At 30.7% G+C, this 27,560-nt stretch overlaps 3 protein-coding genes across 3 annotated transcripts; all 3 read right to left on the bottom strand.

Moving 5' to 3' along the window:
• Nucleotides 1-2,594: 2,594 nt before the first annotated feature.
• LOC131169033 (ankyrin repeat-containing protein At5g02620-like) lies at nucleotides 2,595-12,210 on the bottom strand. The gene is made up of 6 exons (XM_058134386.1): nucleotides 11,942-12,210; nucleotides 11,628-11,721; nucleotides 5,756-5,822; nucleotides 5,150-5,638; nucleotides 3,341-3,873; nucleotides 2,595-3,149 (listed from the first exon to the last, which is right to left on the bottom strand). The coding sequence occupies exons 1-6, from the start codon at nucleotides 12,208-12,210 to the stop codon at nucleotides 2,595-2,597; spliced, it is 2,007 nt and encodes a 668-aa protein (XP_057990369.1).
• A 942-nt stretch (nucleotides 12,211-13,152) lies between these two features.
• Nucleotides 13,153-15,206, bottom strand: LOC110645285 (ankyrin repeat-containing protein At5g02620-like). The gene is made up of 3 exons (XM_058134385.1): nucleotides 14,513-15,206; nucleotides 13,870-14,405; nucleotides 13,153-13,792 (listed from the first exon to the last, which is right to left on the bottom strand). The coding sequence occupies exons 1-3, from the start codon at nucleotides 15,204-15,206 to the stop codon at nucleotides 13,247-13,249; spliced, it is 1,776 nt and encodes a 591-aa protein (XP_057990368.1). The 3' UTR covers nucleotides 13,153-13,246.
• Nucleotides 15,207-21,968: 6,762 nt separating this feature from the next.
• Nucleotides 21,969-26,493, bottom strand: LOC110645286 (protein ACCELERATED CELL DEATH 6-like). The gene is made up of 5 exons (XM_058134384.1): nucleotides 25,797-26,493; nucleotides 23,034-23,116; nucleotides 22,707-22,874; nucleotides 22,229-22,515; nucleotides 21,969-22,176 (listed from the first exon to the last, which is right to left on the bottom strand). The coding sequence occupies exons 1-5, from the start codon at nucleotides 26,491-26,493 to the stop codon at nucleotides 21,969-21,971; spliced, it is 1,443 nt and encodes a 480-aa protein (XP_057990367.1).
• Between the last annotated feature and the right edge of the window lie 1,067 nt (nucleotides 26,494-27,560).

Raw genomic sequence — 27,560 nt, 5'->3', positions numbered from 1 at the left:
CTTTAAAAATATTGTTATATTAGTTTTCTAACTATTTATTAATAATTTGGATACACATCTCATGAGTCGACTACTAACTATACATTGACTTTGGGTAAACGGCTAGGAGTTATATGAATAAAAACGTCGTTTAGCATTATCGGAAATTGACTGATTGTATATTAGCACAACATTTCCAAGTTCAGATAAAAACTTGAATTGGCATTGCATATAATATTTAAATAAATTTTATAAAATTTTGAAAATTCATGAAGCTTATAATCATGATCAGTTTCATAAGCTGATCATTTATTAAGTAATAATATGAATAGAAAATGATGAACAATTGATGTGTTTCGATTGATTTTCATTGAGAAATTTAATTTGCCATTAAATAGTATTCAATTTAATTTCATGTTTATATGGTAATTATATGGTCTCATGAATATATAAATTAACAAAACCTCAGATGGAAGATTCAGATTATGAATGTAAATTCAATCAATCCCTCTACATCTCATAAGTTTAAAGTTTGGCTCCATAACCTTTTGATTTGACTTTGGTTGTTGTCGTAGAGACATATATATATATATATATTATTTTAAATTAGCTAGTAATATTTCATTAATATATATATGTTTAATTAATAATTTTATGATTCAATGGTTGAACTAGTAATCCATGAACTCAATTCCTTTATGGAGCTAACATCTGAATGGATTTAATGACAATGAAAATAATTAGCATTAGCAATGAAATCCAAACAAGCAACAAAAATTTGTAACGTTAATTTATAGTTTTGTAAGAATTTAATTCAATTGATTTATTTTTACTTAATTTTCATGTTTAAAATAAAAGAATTTAATTTTTTTTAACTTAAAAATAAATTCATTTTAAAAAAATAAAATCAATAATTAAATTTTTTTTTATAAATAATTTATTTTAAAAGAAGCCATAATAATCTAGATGAATTAGCGATTTAGCGATGGATTTTTCCATCCCTAAATATATAGTGGTTTTTTTAGTGTAAATATGTATGACTCAATAAAAATGTTGCATTATAGTTGGGGAAAAACTTAGCTTGAAATATTTATGTCAAGATTTGCTCAAACTTCTGTGTAGTTCTAAGAAAGTAAGAAAATTCAAGGCTTCATTTATTTCAAGGACAATAATTTGTATATGAAAAATATATTTCATGAAAAAAAATTTTTTTCGTTATTTAGTTGTAATATTAAATTAATGGTATATATTTATTTTATGTATATATATGTGTTCACATTTTAATATTATTATCAAAGTTTAAAAAATGAAAAATGACTTTTTCTTGTAAAAATAAAGTCATTTTCTTTAAAAATATTTTAGTTTCCTTTTTTTTAGAAAAATATTTTCTATTGATCAATTTTCTTAAGTGTCCCAAACGTCAAAAAATGTAGAAAATGTTTTTTAGGAAAATAATTTCCGTTAAACAAATGAAGCCTAAGTATTCATTTTATTTCTTATCAAAAATATATTTATTTGGATTGTAATAATATTTTAAGGTATTTTAGGGATTATTAAATTAATTATCCTTTGATTAATAACAAATTTAACAAAAATTAAACGGAAAGACTTTTGATGTTGCTTGAGATTCTTGAGCTAGAATCAGATCGGATTATATTTGACACTAGAGAGAACAGATGAGGCTGGCAACCTAGCTGAGGCCACTCTGATGCTCAAGTCAATAATTACTAAAAGAGCATAAATATTAGCCAGTAAAAAATAAGGAAATTGCGCACCTTGGATATCAATATGAACCGTACTTATAGGGTAAAGACAATGCCTTTTCCACTTTAATCGGAATCTTACTAGCTCTTTCCCTTCATTCCCGGTTGTATTATAGGACATACTCTTCTTTATATAACTGACACTTATCCGAACACATACATTACCATTCTTTGACCGATCAATAGTTTTATCCGAATACTTTATGAATTGTCCAATCACTTTAAGAATTATCCGAACGCTTTATCAACTGTCCGAATACTCTGAGAATTATCCAAACACTTTAACCTTTTAAGGTGTTCTACTTCCTCCAGATTTTGGAAACTAACTCGTTTACCTTTTGGTTCGGAAACCAGGTCAATCTATATCACTTTTAACTAGGAAAGTAAAATATGGAAGCTTTTTAATTTACATTTTAAAACAATAAGGAACTACTGACAATTTTAAATCAACCTTAAAAGAAAATAATTCACCTTTTAAATTTTAATTCAACCATACTCAATCCTAATTAAGCAAAAATAGTTAAAAAAAAATCTTAACACTAATTAAGGATTAAAATGTTAGACTAATGCTAAATTACACTCAAAGGTTTTCATTTTTTTAGTAGAAGAATCAGGAGAGTAGAGATTTAAATTTGGATTTGAATAATATATTTTTAGGCATTAAATTAAATAAGACTAAATATACATGTAAAGTTTTTCATGATAAATTCTTAAAGAAAAAATAGAACAATTAATGAAAATAATTCAGTCAAAACTTGTTAGAAACATAATAACATTAATTTCCATCAAAATTTTACAATTTATTCCAATTATACACCATTCTTTAATCTTACAACAGTTCAAATATTAATATCAATTAAATTCAATCACAAACGCAGCCTTGAGGACCCAGCAACACAATAAGGCCAAACAACTTCCGATGACACAAATGGCAGCCCCAAGACCTGATGAGGAATGTGGCAACACTGCATACACACCTGTCATAAATGCCACCACCATTAAAGCCAGAGCAACAACAGTGAAATGATATGCCCGAAAGAATAGATCATAAAACTTTCTCTTGGGTGGTTGCATTGCCAAAATGAAGTGGATAAGCACAGCAAAAATGGAGAGGGCCAACGCAAGGGTGTCGGTTACAAGGAACGTTTTGAAGGCTGATTTTCTAGTTAAAATTGCTGTTCCTTCGTCAGGGCCATCTTGACCACTGTAACCACCAGGTAAGGTGAAACCTGCCGCAAAAGTTACTGTTGCTATGAGGGTGGCTACTATCTGATGGGATTCACTCGCTTTCCCGAGGTAAGTTATGAGCTCATTGTCGATCGTTGACATGATATGAGGTGGTGCCTGCCTGATTGAATGCCGACCTCGTTTATATCCAGGCTTCTTTAGGTGTTTTGCTGTAGATCCCTGTAACTTGAAAATTCATTCACTGTTTTGTTCCAATACAAATAAATGCCTATGCCAATCGAAGTGAATAAAAATACATAACTATGAGTTTGAGCTGGAGTTGTCTATGAGGTTTCATTTTCAAACACCAATCAAGCTAAATAAAAGTAGGATTGCCATTATCTACAGTTTGTGAGATTAAGTTGGTTTACCAGAAATATCCCAAAGCTTTCATTCTTCGTTGCTACCACCACGTCCAGAGCGGTTAAATTTTCTTTGTTGACGATCATTTTATCAATTGTGTGCTGTTGTATAAGATTACCAGCATAAAAGTCATGAGTAGCGAATAGATGGATCGGAGTGTTCCCATCTTCATCTTTCTGATTAATTAGGTTGGCGAGGAAAGGTTTTTCAATTAAAGTTCTGAATCCTTCATTACTATCGCCTTCCACAGCAAAATGGAGAACATTTCGACCTCTCTTGTCAACCAGATCGCAGCAATCTGGGCAGTATGAGATAATTTTTTTCACCATCTTTACATGTCTATTGCCGTTGAGAATTGCTATATGAAGAGGTGTCTTTCCAACTTTGTCGCCAATATAAGTAGCAGATTTATCATACTCTAGTAACATTTCCACAATTGAAAGATGATTGGCGTAGGAAGCATAATGAAGCGGAGTCCATCCTTCATTGTCTTGTTCTTTGGCCAAATGACTCTTTTGTTTCAGTAGTTTTTCTGTCAGATCTAAAGGGTAATATGCACAAAATAAATATTATTAGCCGAGAGAAATTTGTCCATAGTTATTACTTGAATGGCTAGTTAATGTCTCGGAACTAAGGATGTGCAGAATTTTGAATCTTATTGAACAATTATATCAAATCAATCAGAACTTTACAGAGCCAAATTTGTTGCAGGTCAATTGGATATAAAATGTCAAACATTTACAATAATATAATTATAATTAAAATTTAAAAGAAAATTATTATTCAATTGGCCCACAAAATAAATTAATTAGCTTAGACTATGTATGTATAAGGTGGTAGGTTGAATCATCGTCCTTTTATTTTCCATTTCCCCCGTTGCAGGGGTAAGCATAGGTCCACTCGATTTAAAAAATTGAGAAATTAAAATTTTTAACACATCAAATTGAATTGAATTATGGAAAAAATTAAATTAAATAAAATAAATAAAAAATTTTATCAAATTAAATCAAATAAATTGATTCGTTTCAATTTAATTTGATTTATGGATTTGAGTGTCGTTTTGAGAACTTATTTTATATCGAATTTCTATTTCCTATTTTTAACTCTAATTTGAGTCTTAATAATAATTAGTTAAAAAAATAAACTATTCCATTCATTTTGGTTCTATCTATTTTTGCTCAGAAAACTAAACCAAATCGACTATCTTGGCCACCAGTCTACCTGGTTTTGGGCTAAAATTGATGGTTTAAGGCCTAGTTAGGATACAAATTGAAATCGAATTGATTGACTACGGTTCTAGCCGATTTTGGTTTGATTGAACTCTAATTTGGGTTTTTGATAGTTTTAATTATGGTTCAAAATGGTTAGGAGCCCTCTAAAGTTACTAGGAGCACTCTAGAGTTACCAGTATCTTTTAAAAAGAATATCTTGCTTAAATCTGGCTGGATCTACGGTTCAACCACCAATTTCATTCCGATTCAAGGCTTGGAGAGAGAGACTGAAACTTACTCTCCTATTGCCGATTTCAGGCCGGTTCAGGCCCTTAAATTATTAATCCCGGCCAATTTTGGTCCAATTCAATACCTGAACCGGCCCTGGCCTAAATCTAATTAATGGCGTTGTTAACACCAGGTTTACTGTGGTTTAGTTTTATTTAGGGCTTTGCCACATGAGAAAGGTTGTGTGGAGAAGAAATTTCCCAAGAATTAATATTTCTCCCAATTTCTTTAGAAAAGGAAAGGACTTTTGGTGATAGCGGAAATGAAGTTTCAAAAGAAGAAGAAGAAGAAGAAGAAGATAGCTGAAATGAAGTGTACCTTTATCTTCACTTATCACAGCTTCGTGCAAAGCTGTTCTGCCATTGGGACCGCTGTATGCCGCCGATGAGGTACATTTCTCCAGTATCTTAGAAGCAATGATATTGTTGTTTCTCAACGCCGCAAGGTAAAGCGGGCTTTCTCTGGCGGCATTAGCTATGTTTGCAAATTCAGGATTTTCTCTAATTAATGTTTCCACCACTCGAGGATGATCATATCTCACAGCCTCATGTAAGGCTGTGTCTCCATCTGGGCTTGTCTTCTTCAGCATCTTATCACTTGTTGACGCCTCTGCGCTGCTCTCAAGATCTTCGTATTGAGCGTTTTTGATGTCCCGAATAAGAAATTCGACTATATTGTTGTGCCCGAACCTTGCTGCAAGATGCAGCGGAGTTTCGCCTCTGATATTGGGCTCAGCTAGCAGCGATGGACACTTGCTGATAACTAGCTTCACAAATTCAATGGATTCTTCCTCTTCCTTTTTGGCTGCTATAATGTAAACATGTAGGACTGTATTTATTATATATGCTTAGTTCCAAGTGTTTTGAGTAATCCTATATATATGGACTGATTTACTTAAAGAAATTGCAATTATATATGCTATACCACTCAGCCTCTTCATTGGTCCATGTTCAGGTCTCTGCTTTGAAACACTATGTGACCTCGCTATAGCCTTAAAAGATATGAATATTAGTCATATAATTAGGGCAATTCCCATATTGCCTAAAAAAATTTATCTATACACACAATCATTCTCTCTTGGTAGGCGTAATAGGAGCATTAGATCCTCTTGAATTGAGAAACTAACGGGTGCTTTGTGCGTCTTTTCCCAAATTTTTCTATTACGATGAGTTGTTTTTTTATGTTGCATCTGTTGATAGATTTATTTCTTTACCTATTTTGTAGTTTGTATTTTACTGCGAAATTTTATTTATTTTTTTAATAATAATTTTATAGTTATGTTAATCAAATAGTTAATTTTTAATATATAATAATTTTACTATAATAAATTAAATAATTATTAATAAATGAATTTATAATACTTATAGAATTAAAAATATAGTATTATAATAGGATTTTTAGCATAAGCTACTATTAAAAGAATATCAAAATTTTAATTTGTGATATAGTAATACTAAAAATTAAAATTATTTTTAAATTTAGTGACAGATAAATGGTTGCTTAAACAAAATTAGTGACGAATTAATATGAATTAATTAGTAATAGATCTTCGTCGCTAATAAAATAGTTAATTTAAATTAATATAATAATTATGTTAATGATCATTTGAAATATTTTATTAAATTCATGGGAATTAATGAAATAGAGAAATTATTATTATATAAATTTAAAAAATCATAGGACTGTATTTTTCTTTGGGGTACGCAAAAGATCCAGAGGCTCTGTGTAATCCTTGAATTTGTCGATTTGGCCTTCAGCCGCAGCATTGTATCATTCAGCATCAATGAAAGTGATGATGTCTTTTTGTTTGGGCTGATCATTGGTCTCAGATACTGATTGGGTTTCGTGCAAAGGTTGGGAATCTGCCATATGTGCAGCTAGCTTGAGGTCGCTAGCAAAGTTGAGCAGTGAAAAATAGCGAGCAAGAAAAATCTTTTGCAGTGAGATTTTTGGTTCTTCTCTTTACTTGTAGCACACACTTGCCAGACACTTCATTTATAGGGATCCTGGACAATGGAGACAAATTTGTGTCGTGTTTGATGGATTAATTTAATGCATTAAACTTACAAGGCTCATTACAAATTTAGATACTTGAAAAAATTTGCTTACAACTAATTTATTATGAAATTAACTCCCAACTTAAAACGGTTTGATAGGTAAACTGTAGCTTGTATCAGTCGATTGATAATTGCATTGATTTTTTTTTTTTAATTTAGATTGTATTTTTTTTTTAATTTGTTAATTATGAATTTTTTATTTTTAAAATAACTTTTATATTAATAAATCATATAAAATTAAAATAATAATAAATAAATTAAAAAATATTTTGAATATATAATTATAATATTCATTTTTATATATGCTTAAAAATAATTATATTTTAATATATTATTTACTCTTATTAATTATTTTACTTATCAATAATAATAATTTAATATAATTTTGTTAAATATTTATAATATATTTATATTATTTAATAATTATTTATAACATTTATTAATTATCCGTTATATTTAAATCAAATTTACCAGTCCTATATTTTAAAAAATTTAGCTTTAATTTTTTTCTAAAAAATTAAGAAGATAATAAATTAAAATATAAATTCACTGATGCATTTTAAAGGGACGAAAAACTAATTTATATATCAGACAAATGCTTAAATAAAATTGAAAAAAGTGCTAATCCCTTTTATTTTCTCTCAATTTATTTTCCCTCAATTTATTTTCCACATGTCTAAACAGAGATTTGAATTAAGAATTTGTGATTCTCTTTCCCGTGAACATCGTCTAAACAGAGATTTGAATTAAGAATTTGTGATTCTCTTTCCCGTGAACATATCGGAAATGAAAGTTGCCAAATTGCCATGTACAAACACTTCACGCTTACCAGAAACAAATAAAAATCACAAACGTCGAAATCATTTGTCCATAGGCCGTAATGCACACCTCCACCAAATGCGACCTCCAGGATTTGGACAGCTACAGCGCCCGCCACCATCCAATCAAATTCCTTCAAATTTTATATCATTTATCCCAACCTCGTTGATATTTTCTCATCTTCCAGATCCATTCCAGTTTTGCTACGTTGTAACTCACTCACACGCACGTTGATACGTTCTGCATGAACTCACCATCCGTTTCAAATATATATATTTTATACCGTGAATTTCTTGTCATTTTGAATATATATTACTGTGTATTTCAAACCTGATATAAAATTATTTTAAAGGGGAAAAAAATTAAAAAAATATATATATATATATATAAGGAGAAAAAATAAAAATTAAGAAAAAATTTTGAGGAATTATTTTCTTATAAGGTATAATATAAATATATTTAATATATACATTAATTTTTCAAAAAATAAATTTTGTTATTAAATTATAAAAGAAAATAATATTTATAATATTATTTAAAATATAGCAAATTAATAAATTACTCATACATCTTGTAGACACAATTGATTTAAAACACATTATTGGGAATATATATAATAATTAAACTTTCATTTTCAAATCATTAATATTTGTGGGCCCTTTGATAAAACTTTCTAGTTTCTACCTTCTCTATTTCTGTCCACTTCTTTCTTAGCTTCTCTATTAAAACAATTTCGTAATTAAACCCATTCTAATTTAGAAACATCTACTCCATTATTAGATTTTCTTTTTTTTTTTTTTTTTACTTTAACAATTGACTTAACTCAAGATATCATAATATTAAAAATTAATTTAATATTATTAAATTAAATATATTGATATTATTAAATATTTTTATATTTATTAATTAAAATTTTATTTCAATATTTTTAATGTTCATTTTAATCCATTGCAAAATATTCATATGTTAATCTTTAATGTCCAACCTTTTTCTTCTGAAAAATAAGGAAATTGGGCAATGATTTGTCCTATATTGTATTAAATTTTGGATATTCAAGACGTCATCATCTTGAAAATTAATTTAACATTATTAAAATGATGTTTTAAGATTTTTTTTTAATCATTGAGCTGACATAATCCATCATAACTTTTTTTATATTGAAAATTTAAATTAATTAAAATAAATATATTTATTGATAAATTTTAATAATTATTTTTTAATTTTAAATATTAAATACCAGTGAAGATTTTTTAAAATTTTATATAATAAAATTTTTTAATTTTTAATGATTAATTTATAAATAATACGTTAGTATAAATAATTAAAAATAATAATAATATTAATAATTATTATTATTTTTTAAAAATAAAATCTCTTTTAATTAATTATATATTTATAATTTTATCATCTCATGTGTTTAAAATTTTTTTATAATTAATTTATAAATAAAAATATAACTAATTTTATCATCATTATATTAAAAAGATATAATTATTTACATCAATATCATTTTAAATTATGTAAATTAATTATTAAAATTAAAAAAAATTATTATATAAAATTTTAAAATTTAATAAATTTTATATTACATTAAAATTTATCCTGTTCAAAACGCATCTATCCGCTCGCACAAAAGGGTGGGGTCATGTTTCTCGGATCGGGTGTGTCAGATCGCCTGTTAGAGGTGGAAGAGAACAACGACATGAAACGACATCCACGTTTGCATTTCTAGTCACGCAGTCGAAACGGCATCGTGCCCGCTCGGGAAGCCGTGATACACGTGTGCTACAAATTCCCACAATATTGCAATGGCATTCAGCGATCCTCTAATGAGCCTGGTCCATCTGAGTCCGGTTTGTTATGAACCAGGGCCTGGTAGGGTCATTGGGTTTTGTTTTCTGGGCTTGCTCTTCTGGGCCTGATCCATTTTCCAATTTTTTTTTAACTTTAAAAATTGTTCGCGTCATTAAAAATTGTGAAACTTGCATAATTAAAATAGGATTTTTTTAGTTAATATATATAATATATAAAAGTGAAAGGAGGGACATTGGGATTTTCAAAAAGATCTTAATTTTTTTATGATATTTATAATATTAAAATTTTTGATAATTTATAATTATTAATAGAAGTTTTTTTTTACTATAATTTTATTTGATAAGAAATTCAAAATGAAATAAAATTTTATTTATAAATATAATTTTATCATTTTATTTTATTACATTTAAATTCGCCTGTTTTAACTAATGCCAATAAAATTTATTACTTTATTTTATTTTTATACTTAAATTAGAGAGTTTTTAGCTTATGTATGAAAATAAATAATTTCATTGTGATCAAATTATCTTTCTGACAATAGTATTTGATCAAATAAAAATTAAGAGAAGTAATTATTAAAGTTTTAAGAAAACAGATGTCAGCATAATCCATAAATTTTATTACAATTTTTTTTCGTTATTGGTTATTTAAATTATTAATATTAATTTATCAGAAAATTACATCAAGATAAAATTTTATTTTATTTTTTCAAATCAAGATCTAGATGGCGTTATCTTAATGAATAACTTGTTTTCTAATAAGGTTTTACACTTATCTCAGTCAATAACATAATCCCATTAAAATTCTACATTATATATGCTTAGTTCCAGGTGTTTTGAGTAATCCTATATGGATTTATTTGCTTAAAGTAGTTGCAATAATATATGCTATACCGCTCAGTCTCTTTTTTGGCCCACGTTCAGCCCTCTGCTTTGGAGCACTATGTGACCTCATTATGGCATTGAAAGATATGAGTATTAGCCATATAATTAGGGCAACTTCCATATTGCCTAAAAATATTTGTCTAAACACAATTCCTAAATTAAGAAATTGACGGGTGCTTTGTGTGTTTTGTAATGGCCGGGCCCACTAGTGATATTGTCCGCTCTGGGCTGAAGAGCTTACGGTTTTAAAACGCGTCACTAGGGGTTACGAACCACCCACTTATAAACCCAGCATCTCTCCCGTGTTTTGCCGATGTGGGATTTGCCTAGGGTGTTACATATTTTTTTAACCATAGCTTAATATCAAGAAGTAACATTTGCCTTATTTGGTTAAAAAAATATGTAAACCTCAAATACTCTTTTAGGTGCTAATATCATTAACTTTATATATAATTTTTATGCTGGCCATTCTTAGTCTTCCAACATTATTGTGGCATCATCAAAGGATTTCTCCCAAATCTTCTATTACAGTGAGTTGTTTTTTTATATTGCATCTATTGATAAATTTATTTCTTTACTTATTTTGTAATTTATATTTCAATAATTTTATAGTTATGTTAGTCAAATAGTTAATTTTTAATAGTAATTTTATTAATTTTATTGTAATAAATTAAATAATTTTTAATGAATGAATTAATATTACTTATAGAATTAAGAATATAATATTATCATTGCTTATAAAATAGTTAATTTAAATTAATTTAATAATTAGGTTAATGATCATTTAAAAATATTTTATTAAATTCATAGGAATCAATAAAATAGAGAAATTATTATTATTATATAAAATTGAAAGATGTTTTCAATTGTTTAAAAAAAAAAAAAAAAAGGTTGAAGTGCGCTTTAATTTCACATTAATATAATATGAAATTTTAGATAAATAAAAAGAAAATTTAATAAAAAGTTGATTTGTTATTTTTATGTTAAATATTAACTTTTGAAAGCTATTACATTGATAATTTAATAATTATGTTAGCTTTTTTTTTTTTTTTCAATTCTAAAAGAAAATGTATAGAGATAAAATGGTTAGAGTTTTATTATAAATAGTATATCATATGTATAAGAGATTGTGAAACCTGCCGCAAAAAGTTACTGTTGCTATGAGGGTGGCTACTATCTGATGGGATTCACTGGCTTTCTCGGGGGAAGACGTTAACTCACTGTCGAATGTTGACGTCCTATCAAGTATTGCCTGCCTGATTGAATGCCGAACTCGTTCATATCCAGCCCTCTATAGGCTTCTTTCTGTACATCCCTGCAACATGAGAGTTCATTCACGTGCTTTTATAAAACAAACCCATGCCTACCAATCGATGTGAATAATAATTTTTTCATTTTGGCTGAGTATTGTCCATGAAGTTTTAAGTTCAAGCTAAATAAAACAAATGCATACAATTTGTGGGGAATGATATACAGGCATAAAATTAAGTTGGTGTAGCATGAATGGCTGAAGGCTTTCATGCTTGGTTGGTAACACCACATCCAGAGCAGTTAAATTGCCCTTATTGACGGCCTTTTTATCAACTAGGCGGTGATTAACTATACCAAGAGGAAAAAAGCCAATAGCAGCGAGTAGATGGACCGGAGTGTTCCCTTCTTTATATTTCTGATTAATTAGGTTGGCCAGGGAAGCATGGTCAGTAATAGTTCTCATTACTTTATAAGTGTTGGTTTCCACAGCAAAACGGAGAACATTCCGGCCTCCATTTTCAGCCAGGTCGCAGCAATCTGGGCAGTCTGACATAATTTTTTCCACTACCTTTAAATGACTTCTGCCTTTGCGAATCGCAAGATGAAGAGGTGTTCTTCCATAATTCTTGCCAATATGGGCGTCAGATTTATCAAGTTCTAGTAACACTTCCACAACTGGAAGAAGATTCAATTAGGAAGCATAATGCAGCGGAGTCCATCCTTTTTCATCTTATTCTTTGGTTAGGCTGTTGTTTTGTTCCAGTATTTTTCTTGTCAAATCTGTAACAAAATTGGAATATACATCAAATTTTTAAGGGGAAAGAAGAAAAGTAAAAATATTACTAGCCGAGAGAAAAATTCAGAATCGGCATTACTTGAACAGTACGTGCAAAATATAAAAAGATTTATAATTAAAAAAAAATTGAAAAGCTGGTAAAGTCAAAATGATAAAAAAAAAATTATAAAATACTCCTGTACACATAAAATAGTGCTCTCTCACAAAATAAAATTTCTTACTTATATCAAGATATATAAATATTAAATTAATATATAGAAAATCACCTACATATATTTTTATGTAGGACTCATTATAATTTTAACTAAATAACAGTTGATGGTTGGCTGAGTGTATATAATCAACTGTTAAATTGTTAACTTATTGTTGATTGAACCAGTTATCGTCCACGTAGTCTTTCAGTTGGTCAAACTTCAAGCTGAATTTAATATCTATGCTGAAAATGAAAATTAAAACTAATATCGAAAACAATTCCATCAAAAACCTAATTAAAAAAATTCCAATAAGTATCACAACCGAAGAAAATTCGTTGATAAATTTTAAACATAAGAACATTAATGGCCATCTTTCTCTCAATAAAATAAAAAATTCCATCATAATTATATAATTTATCTTAATAATACATAAATTCTTAATTTTTCAAATATTGATGTATATATCATAAATTTAAAATATCAAATATATCATAAATTCAAAATATAAAATATATAACGGGACTTACTTATTAAATGCATGATTTAATTTCATATGTTTGTGTCGGGTCCATCCGATAGGCAAGAATTTCCCATAATCCTTAATCACACAAAGTAAACTTGAGTAGGTAGAAATACAATAAGGCAAAACAACTTCCAATGACGCAAATGGTAGCCGCAAGACCTGATGAGGAATGTGGCATCACTGCATACACACCAGTCACGAACGCCACCACCATTAGTTCCATAGCAACAACAGTGAAAATAAATGCCCAAGTGAATAGAAAAAAGATCTTTCTTTTGCTTGGTTGCAATGCCAATAAGAAATGGATAAGCACAACAGAAATGGAGAGGGTCAACGCAAGGGTATCGGTTACAAGGAAAGTTTTGAAGGCTGATCTTCTAGTTAAAATTGCTGTTCCTTCGTCAGGGCCATCGTTATTACTGTAACCGCCAGGTACGGTGAAACCTGCCGCAAAAGTTACTGTTGCTATGAGAGTGGCTACTATCTGATGGGATTTACTTGTTTCCTCGAATATACGGATTAACTCATTGTCAACTATTGACACGCTATCAGGTGATTTCAGCTGGATTACAGGCCGACCTCTTTTATATCCAGCGTTCTTTAAGAATCTTGCTGTCAATCCCTGCAACAAGAACTGTGCCGTTACAAAAACAAATCAATGCCTTCCAATTATATGGGCATAAAATCAAGTTGGTATACCGGTAATGGCAATTTGCTTTTATGCTTCGTTTCTAGCACCACGTCCAGAGCGGTTAAATTCTTATTATTGACGGCCTTTTTATCTACTAGGTGGTGTTCTGTAAGACAACAATCTTCAAAGCCAAGAGCAGCGACTAGATGGACTGGAGTGTTCCCTTTTTTATCTTTCTGATTGATTAGGTTGGCCAGGGAAGGTTTTTCAGTAATAAGTCGCATTCCTTCAAAACTGCCGCTTTCCACAGCAAAATGGAGAACATTCCGGCCTCTATTGTCAATCAGGTCGCAACAATCTGGGCAGTCTGACATAATTTTTTCCACCACCTTTAAATGGCTATTGCCATTGAGAATTGCAATATGAAGAGGTGTCTTTCCATAATTTTCGCCAATATAGGCAGCAGATTTGTTATCATCTTCAAGTAACATTTCCACAATTGGAAGAAGATTGAAGTAGGAAGCATAATGCAGCGGAGTCCATCCTTCTTTGTCTTGTTCTCTGGTCAGACTGCTGTTTTTATCCAGTATTTTTCTTGTCAAATCTGCTATGATAAGATTGAGCTTGATAGACCTAAATTAAAATAAGAAAGAGGGAAAAAAATATATTTGGGTATTTCTCTAACTGGTAGCGGAAATGAACTCACTGTACCTGCATCTCCACTTATCACAGCTTCGTGCAAAGCTGTTCTACCGTTGGGACCGGTGTATGCAGGTGAGAGACATATCTCCAATATCTTAGAAGCAATGCTAGTGTTCTCTCTCACCGCTGCAAGGTAAAGCGGGCTTTCTCCTGCGGCATTAGCTGTGTTCGCAAATTCAGGATTTTCTCTAATCAATATTTCCACCACTTGAGGATGATTATTTCTCACAGCCTCATGTAAGGCCGTGTCTTCGTCTGTGCTTGTCTTCTTCAGCATCTTATCACTTGTTGATGCCTCTGCGCCTCTCTCAAGGTCTTCGAATTGAGCCTTTTTGATGCTATGAATAAGAAATTCGACTATATTTTTGTGCCCGAATCTTGCTGCAATGTGCAGTGGGGTTTCACCTTTGATGTTGGGCTCAGCTAGCAGCGATGGACACTTTCTGCTAACTAATTTCACAAATTCAGTGGATTCTTCCGTTTCATTTTGTACTGCTGTGATGTAAACATGCAGGACTGTATTTTGATTTGGGGTACGCAAAAGATCTAGAGGGTCTGTGTAATGTCTGAACGGGTTGATTTGGCCTTCTGCTGCAGCATTGTACCATTTAGCATCCATAAAAGTGATTATGTCTTTTCGTTCGAGCTGATCATTGATCTCAGATGCTAATTGGGTTTCGGGCAACGCATGGGAATCCGCCATATACGTATCTAGGTAGAGGTTGCTAGCAAAGTTGAGCAATGCAAAGCACTGAACAGGGAAAAACTTTTGCAGGCAGATTTTTCTCTTCACTTGTAGCACACACTTGCCAGACACTTCCTTTTTTAAGGAGCCTGAAGAGTGGAGACAAATTTAGGTTTGTTAATGGGTTAATTTAATGCATTCGTTTTTTGTCTTAATTGATAATAGGCTGAATTTAGATAAAAATTTTCTATTCATTAATAGGTAAACAGGGGAGGGGTCGCATGGCATCTTTGACCATAAGCTAGATGAATATGTTAGGCTCCTATGGTGGCTTATTCAAATTCAACTTGATTAATGGAGTAGCTTTAAGATATTGTTATATTAGTCATCTAACAATTTATTAATAGTTTGGATTCACATCTGATGAGTGGATCGACTGCCAATTAACTAGATTGACATAGGATAAACAGCTTGAGTTATGTTGGGGACAGTTTCAGATCTGGCCCAAATTTCAACCAACCCACAACAATCAAACATGCCCTTGTGCCTTGCACATGTCACAAGGTATTTGTTTCATCGTGCTCGAGTTCCACAAATATTTTAATTAATTGATATTTGCGTGATTAAGGTAAGTGCTTCTTATGTGAAACCAAATAAAATTTTTACAATAATCTCACCTTGTAGTTGCAAATTTGAACAATCTTGCAAAACAACAATGAAAATCAAAATAACTGAACCAAATTTAAAATTTATAGCTAAAGGTGACATTTTTCTTTTAGGTTATTGTAATATAACGTAATTAATTATGTAATAAGATGAATAATGTAATATAATTATTATTATATCTCTATGTTTAATTGTAACATAAAAATGTAAATAACATAATGTAATGATATAATTTTTATTTTAATAGTTAATTCATTTTTAGAGTTAATAATATGTGGTAATAGTTTTAGTCATTTGTAATTGAGTAGTGGTAGTGGTGGTGGTGGCAAGGTGGTGATGATAGTAGTGCTGGTGGTGGATGTAAGGTGGTGATGATAAGATGGTCGTAGTGGTGCTCATAGTGGAGATATTGGCAAGATGGTGACGATGGCTAGGTAGTCATGGTGGTGGTGACAACCAACCGGTGATGGTGGCACTAATGGTGGGGTGGTGGTGATGGCAAGGTAGGGATGGCGTTAGCAGTGGTGGCAGCAAGGTGGGGATGATGTTAGTGGTGGTGGCTAGGTGGTGGTCGTGATGGTAGTGGTGGTGGTTAGGGCTGAGCAAAATTCGGTTCAAATTGAAAAATCGAACCGAACTGAGTCAATTCGGTTCAATCGGTTCGATTTTAAAATTTAATCGGTTCTGTTTTACATTATAAAAATTTCAGTTAGTTCGGTTCGGTTTTAAAGAGAAAAAAAAATCGGTTAAACCGAACCAAACCGAATAGTAATTTATATAGTCAAATCAAACTAAATCGAACCGAATCGATTTTTAAATTAATTTATTTTTATGAAAAATTTATGAATTATATTTAATTTTATATATATTAATTGTTTAATTTCATTGATTAATGGTTATTAGGTTCAAACCAAAGTTAAAATTAGACCAAATAACTTGAAAATCAAGTCTAAATTAAAAAATAATCAAAAATCAAACCGATCAATTTAAACCGAACCGAACCGAAATAGAGCGGTTCGATTCGATTTTTCATCCATTTCAGTTCGGTTCGGTTTCTAAAATTTACGGTTCGATTTTTATAATTTATTTCGGTTCTGTTCGGTTCGGTTTGAACCAAATGCTCACTCCTAGTTGTGGTAATGATGGTAGCAATGGCCAAGTGATGATAGTGGTGGTCGAATGGTGGTGATGGTAGTGATAATCGAATAATAGTGCTAGTCAGACAATAGTGATAGTATTGGTGATGACCGAGTGATGGTGGTGATGAAAGTAGTAGTTGAATGTTGATGGTTGTAATCGAGTGATGGTGGTGGCAGGTATGCTACGGTGATAATAGTAGTGAATAGTAGTGATTGAGCGTCATAGTGACAATAAATAAAATAAATTAAAATAAGTAATCATATTTAAATTTATTTTGTATATGTAATGATGATTATATTAATTAAAATGTATTTGATTATATTATCAACTCGTTTTCATTACATCAAAAATTTTTTTATTATAAAAAAATAATTAAAAAATTTTTTTAACACCAAATGTATCTGCTTGAGCAACGATAAGGCCATAAATAAACTAATGTAATATAGAGTTGGTATAACGTCTCTGTTTTTGGCTTTAAGTTGAAAATATATATATAACGAAGGCGATTTCGTCATGTTTTGCCTGAAATAAAGCGTCATTTTGCGTACAGCAGTCAACCTTTGGTCAATCATGATATTTTTATTTTCTTTTCATATTTTTTTTTTCAATTTTAAAAATTTTCAAATATTTTATGGGTCTTAAAAATTAATTTTATACTATTTTTTTTATTAATATCTAATTATCAAATATTATTAAATGTTACATTAACAATTACTTTTTATCTTATTAATAATTATTCCATTAAAATTTAAGATATGCCCCAATATTGCACTGACAATAAATATACTTGAAGTAACTAGAAATAGCAGCAAAAAATAATTAATTATGATCAAAATTAAGAAATAAAAAAAGTTAATCCTTTAAAAGAAAAATCAGCAAGTGGCATGTAATCTATGCTAAATTTCTCAATAAGAACAAGTAATGCTGGTTGAATACGTTAGCTTCCTAATGCTGGCTTATTCAAATCCAGCCATTGACATGACATGGTCATAATTAATTAATGAAGTAGCTTTAAAAATATTCTTATATTAGTTTTCTAACTATTTATTAATAATTTGGATACACATCTCTTGAGTCGACTACTAACTATACATTGACTTTGGGTAAACGGCTTGGAGTTATGCTTGCTGGGGGTAGTTTCAGACCTGCCAAAAATTTCAATTAATTGATATTCGTGTGTTTAATATATATATATATATATATATATACCAAGCAAAAATTTTATAATAATCCAAAATAGGGATAATAATGAGTAAAATACTCGTAAAAATTAGCTTATCTAAATTTGAACCTAGTTAATATTCATATTTTTTAAATTTTTTTAAAATCCGATTATAATTTATTTTTAATTATTTATATTTGCTAAAAATTAAAGTATTATCTTGAATAATATCTAAACCGTTTTAATTTTATATAGTTTAATTAATAATTTTCATAAAAAAAATTTAATTAATAATTTATATTTTAAAAATTAGCAACTCTATAAAATATTTAAATTTTATTTATTTAAAATATAATATATAATACATCACCTAATTCAAACTCATCACAATATTATTTATTAAATTTGTTTCAAATCCTATTATATATTATTCAAACATATATTTGTTAGATCCATACCCACTAATATTGGAACAGTTGTCAACCCTAACCTAGATCCACAAAAACATAAACCGAAGAGCAAGAAACCTGAAGCTAGCACTAGATTGCAGAGACAGAAAGGAAAGCAATTATTACTAGAAAAGAGAAAGGGAATTCAAGCCATTTTCAGTTAAAGGGAGTGAAGCCAGGCGAAAATCTAACTCAGCAAGGTAGATTTCAAAATCTATCAGACGAAACAGTTATATAGATGATTGGAGAGAGACAGAGTTTTGCAAACTATCAGGAAGGTAGAATTCAAATAACTAATGGAAACACTAAAATTAATTAACACCAATCACGTAATAGGCAAAGTCAAAACAACCGGAACCAAATCAAACAGGGAAGGCGGAAGGCAACGATGACAACGAAGCGTTAGAGAAATTTGACTGAGAGCGCGAGAAACAAAGTAAATAATACCTTTTTTTTTCAATTGAAATTAAGAATTTCTAAAGAGGGTATTTGAATTACTAATGAATTAGTCACGGAATTGAATCAGTTACTAATTTTGCCAATAATTCATTATTAATGAGTTAAAAGAAAAATCATTGCTAATTAATTCATTGATAATTTGAATTATTAGAGACAAAATAAAATTCATCGCTAGAGGTGTTATTTTTGTTTTAGTAGTGCTTTAGACCGAATCAAACTCTCATTACTCTGAATTTATAGTTAGATTTGATAAAAAGATAACTCAGGTCGACTCACCTAGTGAATTCATATGTACGTATAGCTGGATATATGCCGTGTGTTGAATGGAGGAAGAATAATTATTCATTTGCAAGATCAATATGCATCCTTAAAATGTTAGCCTAGTTAGGGATCATCTCTCCTCTAAACGCTGAATTTTATATAAATATGGAGACTTTAAATTAACGACTAGTTTAATTGGTGTATTGTCCTTAAATATTTATTGTTGTAATAAATTTGTACGGGTAAGCAATGAATTAGGGATTGATAATATAATTAATGATGAATTTCTAGAAAAATAATCAAAATTAGTAATGAAGTTCTAGAAAAATAACAGTGTTAAGAATTCCGGACAGGACTGGCAGATTGACTTGAAAATTAAGCTAGTCAACCAAACCCAAAACTAAACCGATTTTGCTTTTGAATTTGTTTTTCTGTAAAATTGAATTTACTCAATTTACACGTATCAAAAATATGTATGACCTTTCCTCACATATGAACTGAATTGTAGGTATGTCAGAAAAGCGTATGATCCCATTGTGAAATAAATGTGCACTGATCTCATAATAATTGACGGAAAAGAAAGAACCTAATCTTCTCTTGGGTTCTCTAACTCTACTAGGTTGTACTTCATTAAGATATCTACTCATTCAGTTTTTGTGAAAATGGAAAAGAATTTGACCGCTTGAGAAAACTTGATAGGAGGCTTATGCATTGAAAAGTGAAAGTGTGCTTACAAGGTAAATTGGTTATTGCGAAAAATGTAAAGGTTGCCTTGGAAAAATAAATTGAGCACTTGACTGAAAATTAAATCCATGCATTAGAAAAGTAAATTGATCTTTTTGCAGGCAAAGTAAATCTGTGTATTCAATTGCTTTCCGTGAAAAGTAAATGATTGCTTGGCAGAAAATTAAATCAGTGCTTGAAAAGTAAGTTGAACATTGAAAATGAAATGGAAGGAAATATAGATAAGAAAACTGTAATTTGCATTGAAAATGGAAAAGATCGCTTACAACAATTAAAATATGTCTGGAAAAAAAGTAAATTGATCACTTGAATTGAAAATAAAAGACTTTAATTGAAAATAAAAAATTAATTACTTGACTAAAAAAAATAAAAACCGCTTGAAAATGTAAAGATTGACAAACTAGAGAAAATTCAAGCTAAGACATTGTGTCTGTCAAGTATTGATTGATTAATTGTGTTTTTGCTTCTGTCTAGCATGTTAATTTATAGAGAAGCTTTGCTTAGTGGCTAAGTTGAGTGCTTACCACTTTCTCCACCACTTCCATTTTTATCTCTCCACTAGTCCACTACTTGAAACTTCCAATAACTACTACCAATTCCCATAACTATCTACTAAACCGCTTTCTTCACTTGCCTATTACTCTACTTTCATGCTTATCTTCAGTAGATATTTTAGATATTGAATAAATAATACCTATTTATACGGATAATTATTTAATTGAACTAGCTCCGCAAAATTAATACTCACTGACTGTTGGTCTTCTGTCAACTTGAGTTATGGGACCAACAATATTAAAATTAAATTATGATATAAATAGAACCACACAAAAAAAAAAAAAACAGAATTACCCGGATGCGACCGCTTGACCTGGTCTTAACTCTTTTTTCTGAGGAATCTCCTTTTCTCTCCGTGACAAGTTCGAAATTTGCTTTTCTTTCCTGTGAGTTCTTTCTTGCTTTTCTCTTTGATAGTTAGATGTTGGTTTTGTTGCTTGTTAGTTTAGACTTGTTCGTTTTGTTACTGCGATTTATAAAACTTGACACAGAAGACATAAATCCTTTGCTGCGACTCCATATTTGTTTTACTGTGATCACAAGAATTAAATAAATACTTTGCTACATCTTGATGTCTCTTTTGTTGTGATCACAAGATATTAATTAACAGTGTTGATTTATCCTGTTAAATTGGAAACTACTGGTATGGAATTTAATTGCCATTTAATCCTCAAAAAAATTAATAAATACCAGATTGATTTTTCTTTTGTGTCTGTAATTGTTCCAATTAAGTTGAATTTTGAAAAATTCGATAGTGTTGACAGAACATGTGAATATCATGTACTCCATACTTTGACTCCATGGTCTTTTTACGAGCCCTAGCAAGTAAACCTCAAAATTTAATATCACATTAAAGGAAAGATCTTCTCCAAACTGAATTATAATTTAGTTACAAACATGTTAGCACCTTAGTGCTACACATTACATGCATATTGTAAACTTTTTTTACCCAACTCAATCCTAATTAAGCAAAAATAGTTAAAAAAAAATCTTAATACTAATTAAGGATTAAAATGTTAGACTAATGCTAAATTACACACAAAGGTTTTCATTTTCTACTAGAGGACTCGGGAGAGTGGAATTCAAACTTGGGTCTGAGTATTATATCTTCAGGCATTAAATCAAATAAGGCTAAGTGTATATGTAAAACTTTTCATGATAAATTCTTAAAGGAAAAATAGAACTATTCGTGAAAATAATTCAGACAAAACCTCAATAAATTAAAAAAAAAGAAAACTTGCTAAAAACTTAATAACATTAATTTCCATCAAAATTTTACAATTTATTCCAATTATACACCATTCTTTAATCGTACAACAGTTCAAATATTAATATCAATTAAATTCATTCACACAACGCAGCCTTGAGCACCCAGCAACACAATAAAGCCAAACAACTTCCGATGACACAAATAGCAGCCCCAAGACCTGATGAGGAATGTGGCAACACTGCATACTCACCTGTCATAAATGCCACCACCATTAAAGCCAGAGCAACAACAGTGAAAAAGATATGTCCAAAGGAATAGAAAACAAAACTTTCTTTTGGTTGTCTGCATTGCCCAAATCAAGTGGATAAGCACAACAGAAATGGATAGGGCCAACGCAATGGTATCGGTTACAAGGAACGTTTTGAATGCTGATTTTCTAGTTAAAATTGCTGTTCCTTCGTCAGGGCCATCTTGACCACTGTAACCACCAGGTAAGGTGAAACCTGCCACAAAAGTTACTGTTGCTATGAGGGTGGCTACTGTCTGATGGGATTCACTCGCTTTCCGGAGGGAAGACATTAATTCTCTGTTGATCGTTGACATATTATGAGGTGGTGCCTGCCTGATTGAATGCCGACCTCGTTTATATCCAGCCTTCTTTAGGTGTTTTGCTGTAGATCCCTGTAACTTGAAAGTTCATTCACTGTTTTGTTCCAATACAAATCAATGCCTATACCAATCGAAGTGAATAAAAATACATAACTATGAGGTTGAGATGGAGTTGTCTATGATGTTTCATGTTCAAATACCAATCAAGCTAAATAAAAATAGGATTGCCATTACCTAAAGTTTGTCAGATTAAGTTGGTTTACCAGAAATAGCCCAAAGCTTTCATTCTTCGTTGCTACCACCACGTCCAGAGCGGTTAAATTTTCTTTGTTGACGATCATTTTATCAACTGTGTGGTGTTGTATAAGATTACCAGCATAAAAGTCATGAGTAGCGAGTAGATGGATCGGAGTGTTCCCATCTTCATCTTTCTGATTAATTAGGTTAGCGAGGAAAGGTTTTTCAATTAAAGTTTTGAGTCCTTCTCAACTATCGCCTTCCACAGCAAAATGAAGAACATTTCGGCCTCTGTTGTCAACCAGGTCGCAGCAATCTGGGCAGTATGAGATAATTTTTTTCACCACCTTTACATGTTTATCGCCGATGAGAATTGCTATATGAAGAGGTGTCTTTCCAACTTTGTAGCCAATATAAGCAGCAGATTTATCATATTCTAGTAACATTTCCACAATGGAAAGATGATTGGCTTAGGAAGCATAATGAAGCGGAGTCCATCCCTCTTTGTCTTGTTCTTTGGCCAAATTGCTCTTTTGTTCTAGTAGTTTTCTCGTCAAATCTGCAATAAAATTGACATATAGATATCAAGATCAATGGTGAAACACATAAAAATAAATATTAGCAGCTGAGAAAAATATGTCCATTGGTATTTGAATCTAATTGAAGAATTATATTAAATCAATTAGAATTATCAAATCAAATTATTGTAAGTCAGTGGGACATAATAGGCTAAATATTTGTAATAATTTATGATTATAATTATATGTTCTTATTTTGAATTACAAATCTCAATTTTTGAGAATGAATACAATTATAATTAAAGTCTAAAATTAATTTAAAAAATTTTAAATTTTCTAAAATTAAATCTCAGGAATTATATAATAATTTATCCTTAATTTTTTATATTCAATTTCCACCATTAACTATAATTAAACCCAATGTAAAATATTTAAACTTTATTGTCTATGATTAAAACGTGTCGATATAATCATGAAAAGCATAAAAGTTTGTACTTTATTATACAATTGGCCCACAAAATAAATTAATTAGCTTAGACTATGTATAAGGTGGTAGCTTGAATCATCTTTCTTTTATTTTCCAATTCCCCCGTTCCTCCTCTCTTGTATAGCTTAGACTATGTATAGGTCGACTTAGTTTAAAAAATTGAAAATTTGAATAAATCGAAATTTTAACACATCAAACTGAATCGAATTAAGAAGAAAATAAATCAAATTTAAGGAATCAAAATTTTTATCTTATCAAATCAAATTAAATTGAATTAAAAAAAATTAAATCAAATCAAATTAATTCGATTTAATTTAATTTGATTTATCAATTTATTATCTTGAACTTTTATTAAATTTATTTTGGACTATTTTAGATTCAATTTCATTTATATTTCCTATTTGTAACACTAATTTGAGATCCAATAATAATTAGTTAAAAAATAAACTATTTGATTAATTCATTTTGGTTTTACCTTTTTTTTTTTAGAAAATTAAATCAAATTGAATAGATTAATTTTTTTTTAAAATAAAAAATTTAACCAAACCAAATTACTAAAAAAAATTGAATTTCTGAACTAAATCGGTTTGCTTAGTTTTTGAGTTTAAACTGAATTTTGATCACCGTTATATGATTTGCTTGGATTGTTTGAATGAGGACATTATGGGTGGGCCTAGCCACCTATCCAATCCGAGCCGATTTCGACTATCCTGGCCACCGGTCTGCCTAGTTCTGGGCCAAAATTGATGGTTTAAGACCTAGCTAGGGTAGGAACTTAAATCGAATTGATTGGCCATGGTTCCAGCCAATTTTGGTTCGATTGAATTCTAATTTTGATTTTTGATAGTTTAAATTATGGTTCAAAATGGTTAGGAGCCCTCTAAAATTACCAGTATTTTTTTAAAAGAATATCTTTTTCTGATAAATGAGACACGAGAAGGAGTCAATAGAAAACTAGAACTTTGGAGAAGTACTCTAGAGTCAAAGGGTTTTAAGTTAAATAGAACGAAGACAGAATACACGCATTGCAAGTTCAGTGAAGGCCAAACTGGTGATAGGGAAGGAGTTAGTTTGAATGGAGTGATACTGCCCCAAAGTAATCATTTTAAATATCTAGGCTCAGTCCTTCAAGTAGATGGGGGATGTGAGGAGGATGTTAGTCATAAGATTAAAGCCGGATAGTTGAAGTGGAGACGTGCCACGGGAGTTTTATGTGATCGTAAGATTCCCAATAAATTAAAAGGAAAATTTTACCGTACAGCCATACGACCGGCTATGTTATATGGTAGTGAGTGTTGGGCACTGAAGGAATCGTATGCATCTAAGATAAGAGTTGCAGAGATGAGAATGTTAAGGTAGATGAGTGACCATATTAGACTAGATAAAGTTCGTAATGAGAGTATTAGAGAAAAGGTAGGAGTGGTGCCAATTGAAGATAAGTTGAGAGAAGGGAGATTGAGGTGGTTTGGTCAGGTGAAGCGTAGACATACGGAGACTCCAGTTAAACAAGTAGAGCACATTAGGTTAGAGGATAGAAAGAAAAAAAAGGAGTAGACCTAAATTGACTTGGAGAAGAGTAGTACAACATGACTTAGAAGCATTACACATTTCTGAGGATTTAACTCAAAATCGTTCAGAGTGGAGAAAGAGAATCCATATAGCCGACCCCAAATTTTTGGGATAAAGGCTTAGTTGAGTTGAGTTGAGTTTATCTTGCTTAAATCCAGCTGGATCTACGGTTTGAACCACTAATTTCATTCTGATTCAAGGCTTGGAGAGAGAGACTAAAACTGCGGTTCAAAAAAAGAGAGGCTAAAACTGACTCTTCCAATTGCCGATTTCAAGCTGGTTCAGGCCCTTAAGTTATTAATCCCGGCCAATTTTGGTCTAATTCAAAACCTGAATGGGCTGTGGCCTAAACCTAATTAGTGGCGTTTTTAACACCACATTTAGTAAAAATTATATTATACAATGGTGATTTCATATAGAATAATTTATTAAAATGACAAGTCAATCATAGGGATTGTAAGGAAAAGAAATTTCCCGATTTCTCCTAATTTCTTAAATCAAGTTTCGAGAAAAAAGAAGAAGATAGCTGAACTGAAGTGTACCTGTATCTTCACTTATCACAGCTTCGTGCAAAGCTGTTCTATCATTGGGACCGGCGTATGCCGCCGATGAGGGACATATCTCCAATATCCTAAAAGCAATGATATTGCTCTCTCTCACCGCTGCAACGTAAAGCGGGCTTTCTCTGGCGGCATTAGCTATGTTCGCAAATTCAAGATTTTCTCTTATCAATGTTTCCACCACTCGAGGATGATTATTTCTTACAGCCTCATGCAAGTCTGTGCCTCCATTTGGGCTTGTCTTCTTCAGCATCTTATCACTTGTTGACTCCTCTGCGCCTCTCTCAAGATCGTCGTATTGAGCCTTCTTGATGTTCCGAATAAGAAATTCGACTATATTGTTGTACCCGAACCTAGCTGCAATATGCAGCGGAGTTTCGCCTCTGATATTGGGCTCATCTAGCAGCGGCGGACACTTGCTGATAACTAGTTTCACAAATTCAATGGATTCTTCTGTTTCCTTTTTTACTGCCGTGATGTAAACATGTAGGACTGTATTTTTTTTTGGGTTACGCAGAAGATCTAGAGGCTCTGTGTAATCTTTGAATTTGTCGATTTGGTCTTCAGCTGCAGCATTGTACCATTCAGCATCCATGAAAGTAATGATGACTTTTTGTTTGGGCTGATCATTGATCTCAGCTGCTAATTGGGTTTCGGGCAAAGCTTGGGAATCCGCCATATATGGAGTAGCTAGCTAGAGATCGCTAGCAAAGTTGAGCAATGAGAAATGGTGAACAAGAAAAAGCTTTCGCAGAGAGATTTTAGGTTTTTCTCTTTACGTGTAACACTCAAACTTGCCAGACACCTCCATTTATAAGGAGCCTGGAGAGTGGAGACAAATTTAGGTTGTGTTTGTTGTTATGGGTTAACATGGTGCATTAAATTTGTAAGGCTCAATACCAATTTAGGTGTTTAATCAGCAGGTGTTATTATATTTTTGCATATTATAAAATATTATTTAAAGATTTTTTTTTTTAATTTCACTTTAATTGAGTTAGAATTGAAAAGCTTATTTCCTTTTTAACTTATTAAATTAATGAGTTAGAGAGATTTTAATGCTTAATTGTCTATTAACTTGCTTTACTTATTTTTTAAAAATGTTTATATACTCCATTTAAATATACTAGTTTTTTTATTGGGATGAAAAATAAGAATGGGCTATCATTAAATTTAAGTTGGCTTGATTTTGAATGGAGTATTTTCGTGGATACTCTCCGCACGGGAGCATGTGCGGTGAATCCCAGAGAGGCAAACACTTCTAAAAATTGCCGGTGAGGCTTGAAGATAGCACAACCATTATAGCCAAGCATACGATAATGCTGCGAGGGAAAGTAGGCATGAGCAAGCCACGTAAAAGCATTCGTAGAAAGAACGAATTGCTACCAATTTGATAAATCGTTGATCATCGAATTTTATAAGAATTTATTTAATTAATTTTTTTTTTATTAATTTCATATTTAAAATAAAAAAAAAATTTAACTTTTTTAATTTAAAAAATTATTTTAAATAAATTAAAAATTAAATATAATTATATGAATATTTAATCGAATTCTTTTCTTTTAAAATCCGTGTTGAGTAACCAAAGGTATAACGGAATTTTCGCTTATATTGCGAAGCCACTGAGTGACCACAAATTTCCATTTGTCACCTTTAATGTGTGCATTTGATAAAGATTACTTCTTTTTCACTTTTTGTGTAAAAAGAAATTTTTAAATCATTATGACATTCGCTTAATGCAGCCAAGTT

This window comes from Hevea brasiliensis, chromosome 14 (assembly GCF_030052815.1).
Source record: "Hevea brasiliensis isolate MT/VB/25A 57/8 chromosome 14, ASM3005281v1, whole genome shotgun sequence".
Classification (NCBI taxonomy): Eukaryota; Viridiplantae; Streptophyta; class Magnoliopsida; order Malpighiales; family Euphorbiaceae; genus Hevea; species Hevea brasiliensis.
Note: the sequence above shows the minus strand (reverse complement) of the source record. Positions and strands in the feature narration are given on the sequence as shown.

Excerpts from the sequence above, each read along its gene's own strand:
- LOC110645285 (XM_058134385.1), bottom strand. The coding sequence starts at position 15,206 with ATGGCGGATTCCCATGCGTTGCCCGAAACCCAATTAGCATCTGAGATC. Across the intron at positions 14,406-14,512 it reads TGTGATAAGTGGAGATGCAG|ATTTGACAAGAAAAATACTG; the intron begins GTACAGTGAGTT and ends TTATCATAGCAG. Across the intron at positions 13,793-13,869 it reads AAAGCAAATTGCCATTACCG|GGATTGACAGCAAGATTCTT; the intron begins GTATACCAACTT and ends TTCTTGTTGCAG.
- LOC110645286 (XM_058134384.1), bottom strand. The coding sequence starts at position 26,493 with ATGGCGGATTCCCAAGCTTTGCCCGAAACCCAATTAGCAGCTGAGATC. Across the intron at positions 23,117-25,796 it reads TGTGATAAGTGAAGATACAG|AATATGATAAATCTGCTGCT; the intron begins GTACACTTCAGT and ends AAATGTTACTAG. Across the intron at positions 22,516-22,706 it reads AAAGCTTTGGGCTATTTCTG|GGATCTACAGCAAAACACCT; the intron begins GTAAACCAACTT and ends TTCAAGTTACAG.
- LOC131169033 (XM_058134386.1), bottom strand. The coding sequence starts at position 12,210 with ATGTCAGACTGCCCAGATTGCTGCGACCTGGCTGAAAATGGAGGCCGG. Across the intron at positions 5,823-11,627 it reads TAGGACGTCAACATTCGACA|GCTATAGCGAGGTCACATAG; the intron begins GTGAGTTAACGT and ends ATATCTTTTAAG. Across the intron at positions 3,150-3,340 it reads AAAGCTTTGGGATATTTCTG|GGATCTACAGCAAAACACCT; the intron begins GTAAACCAACTT and ends TTCAAGTTACAG.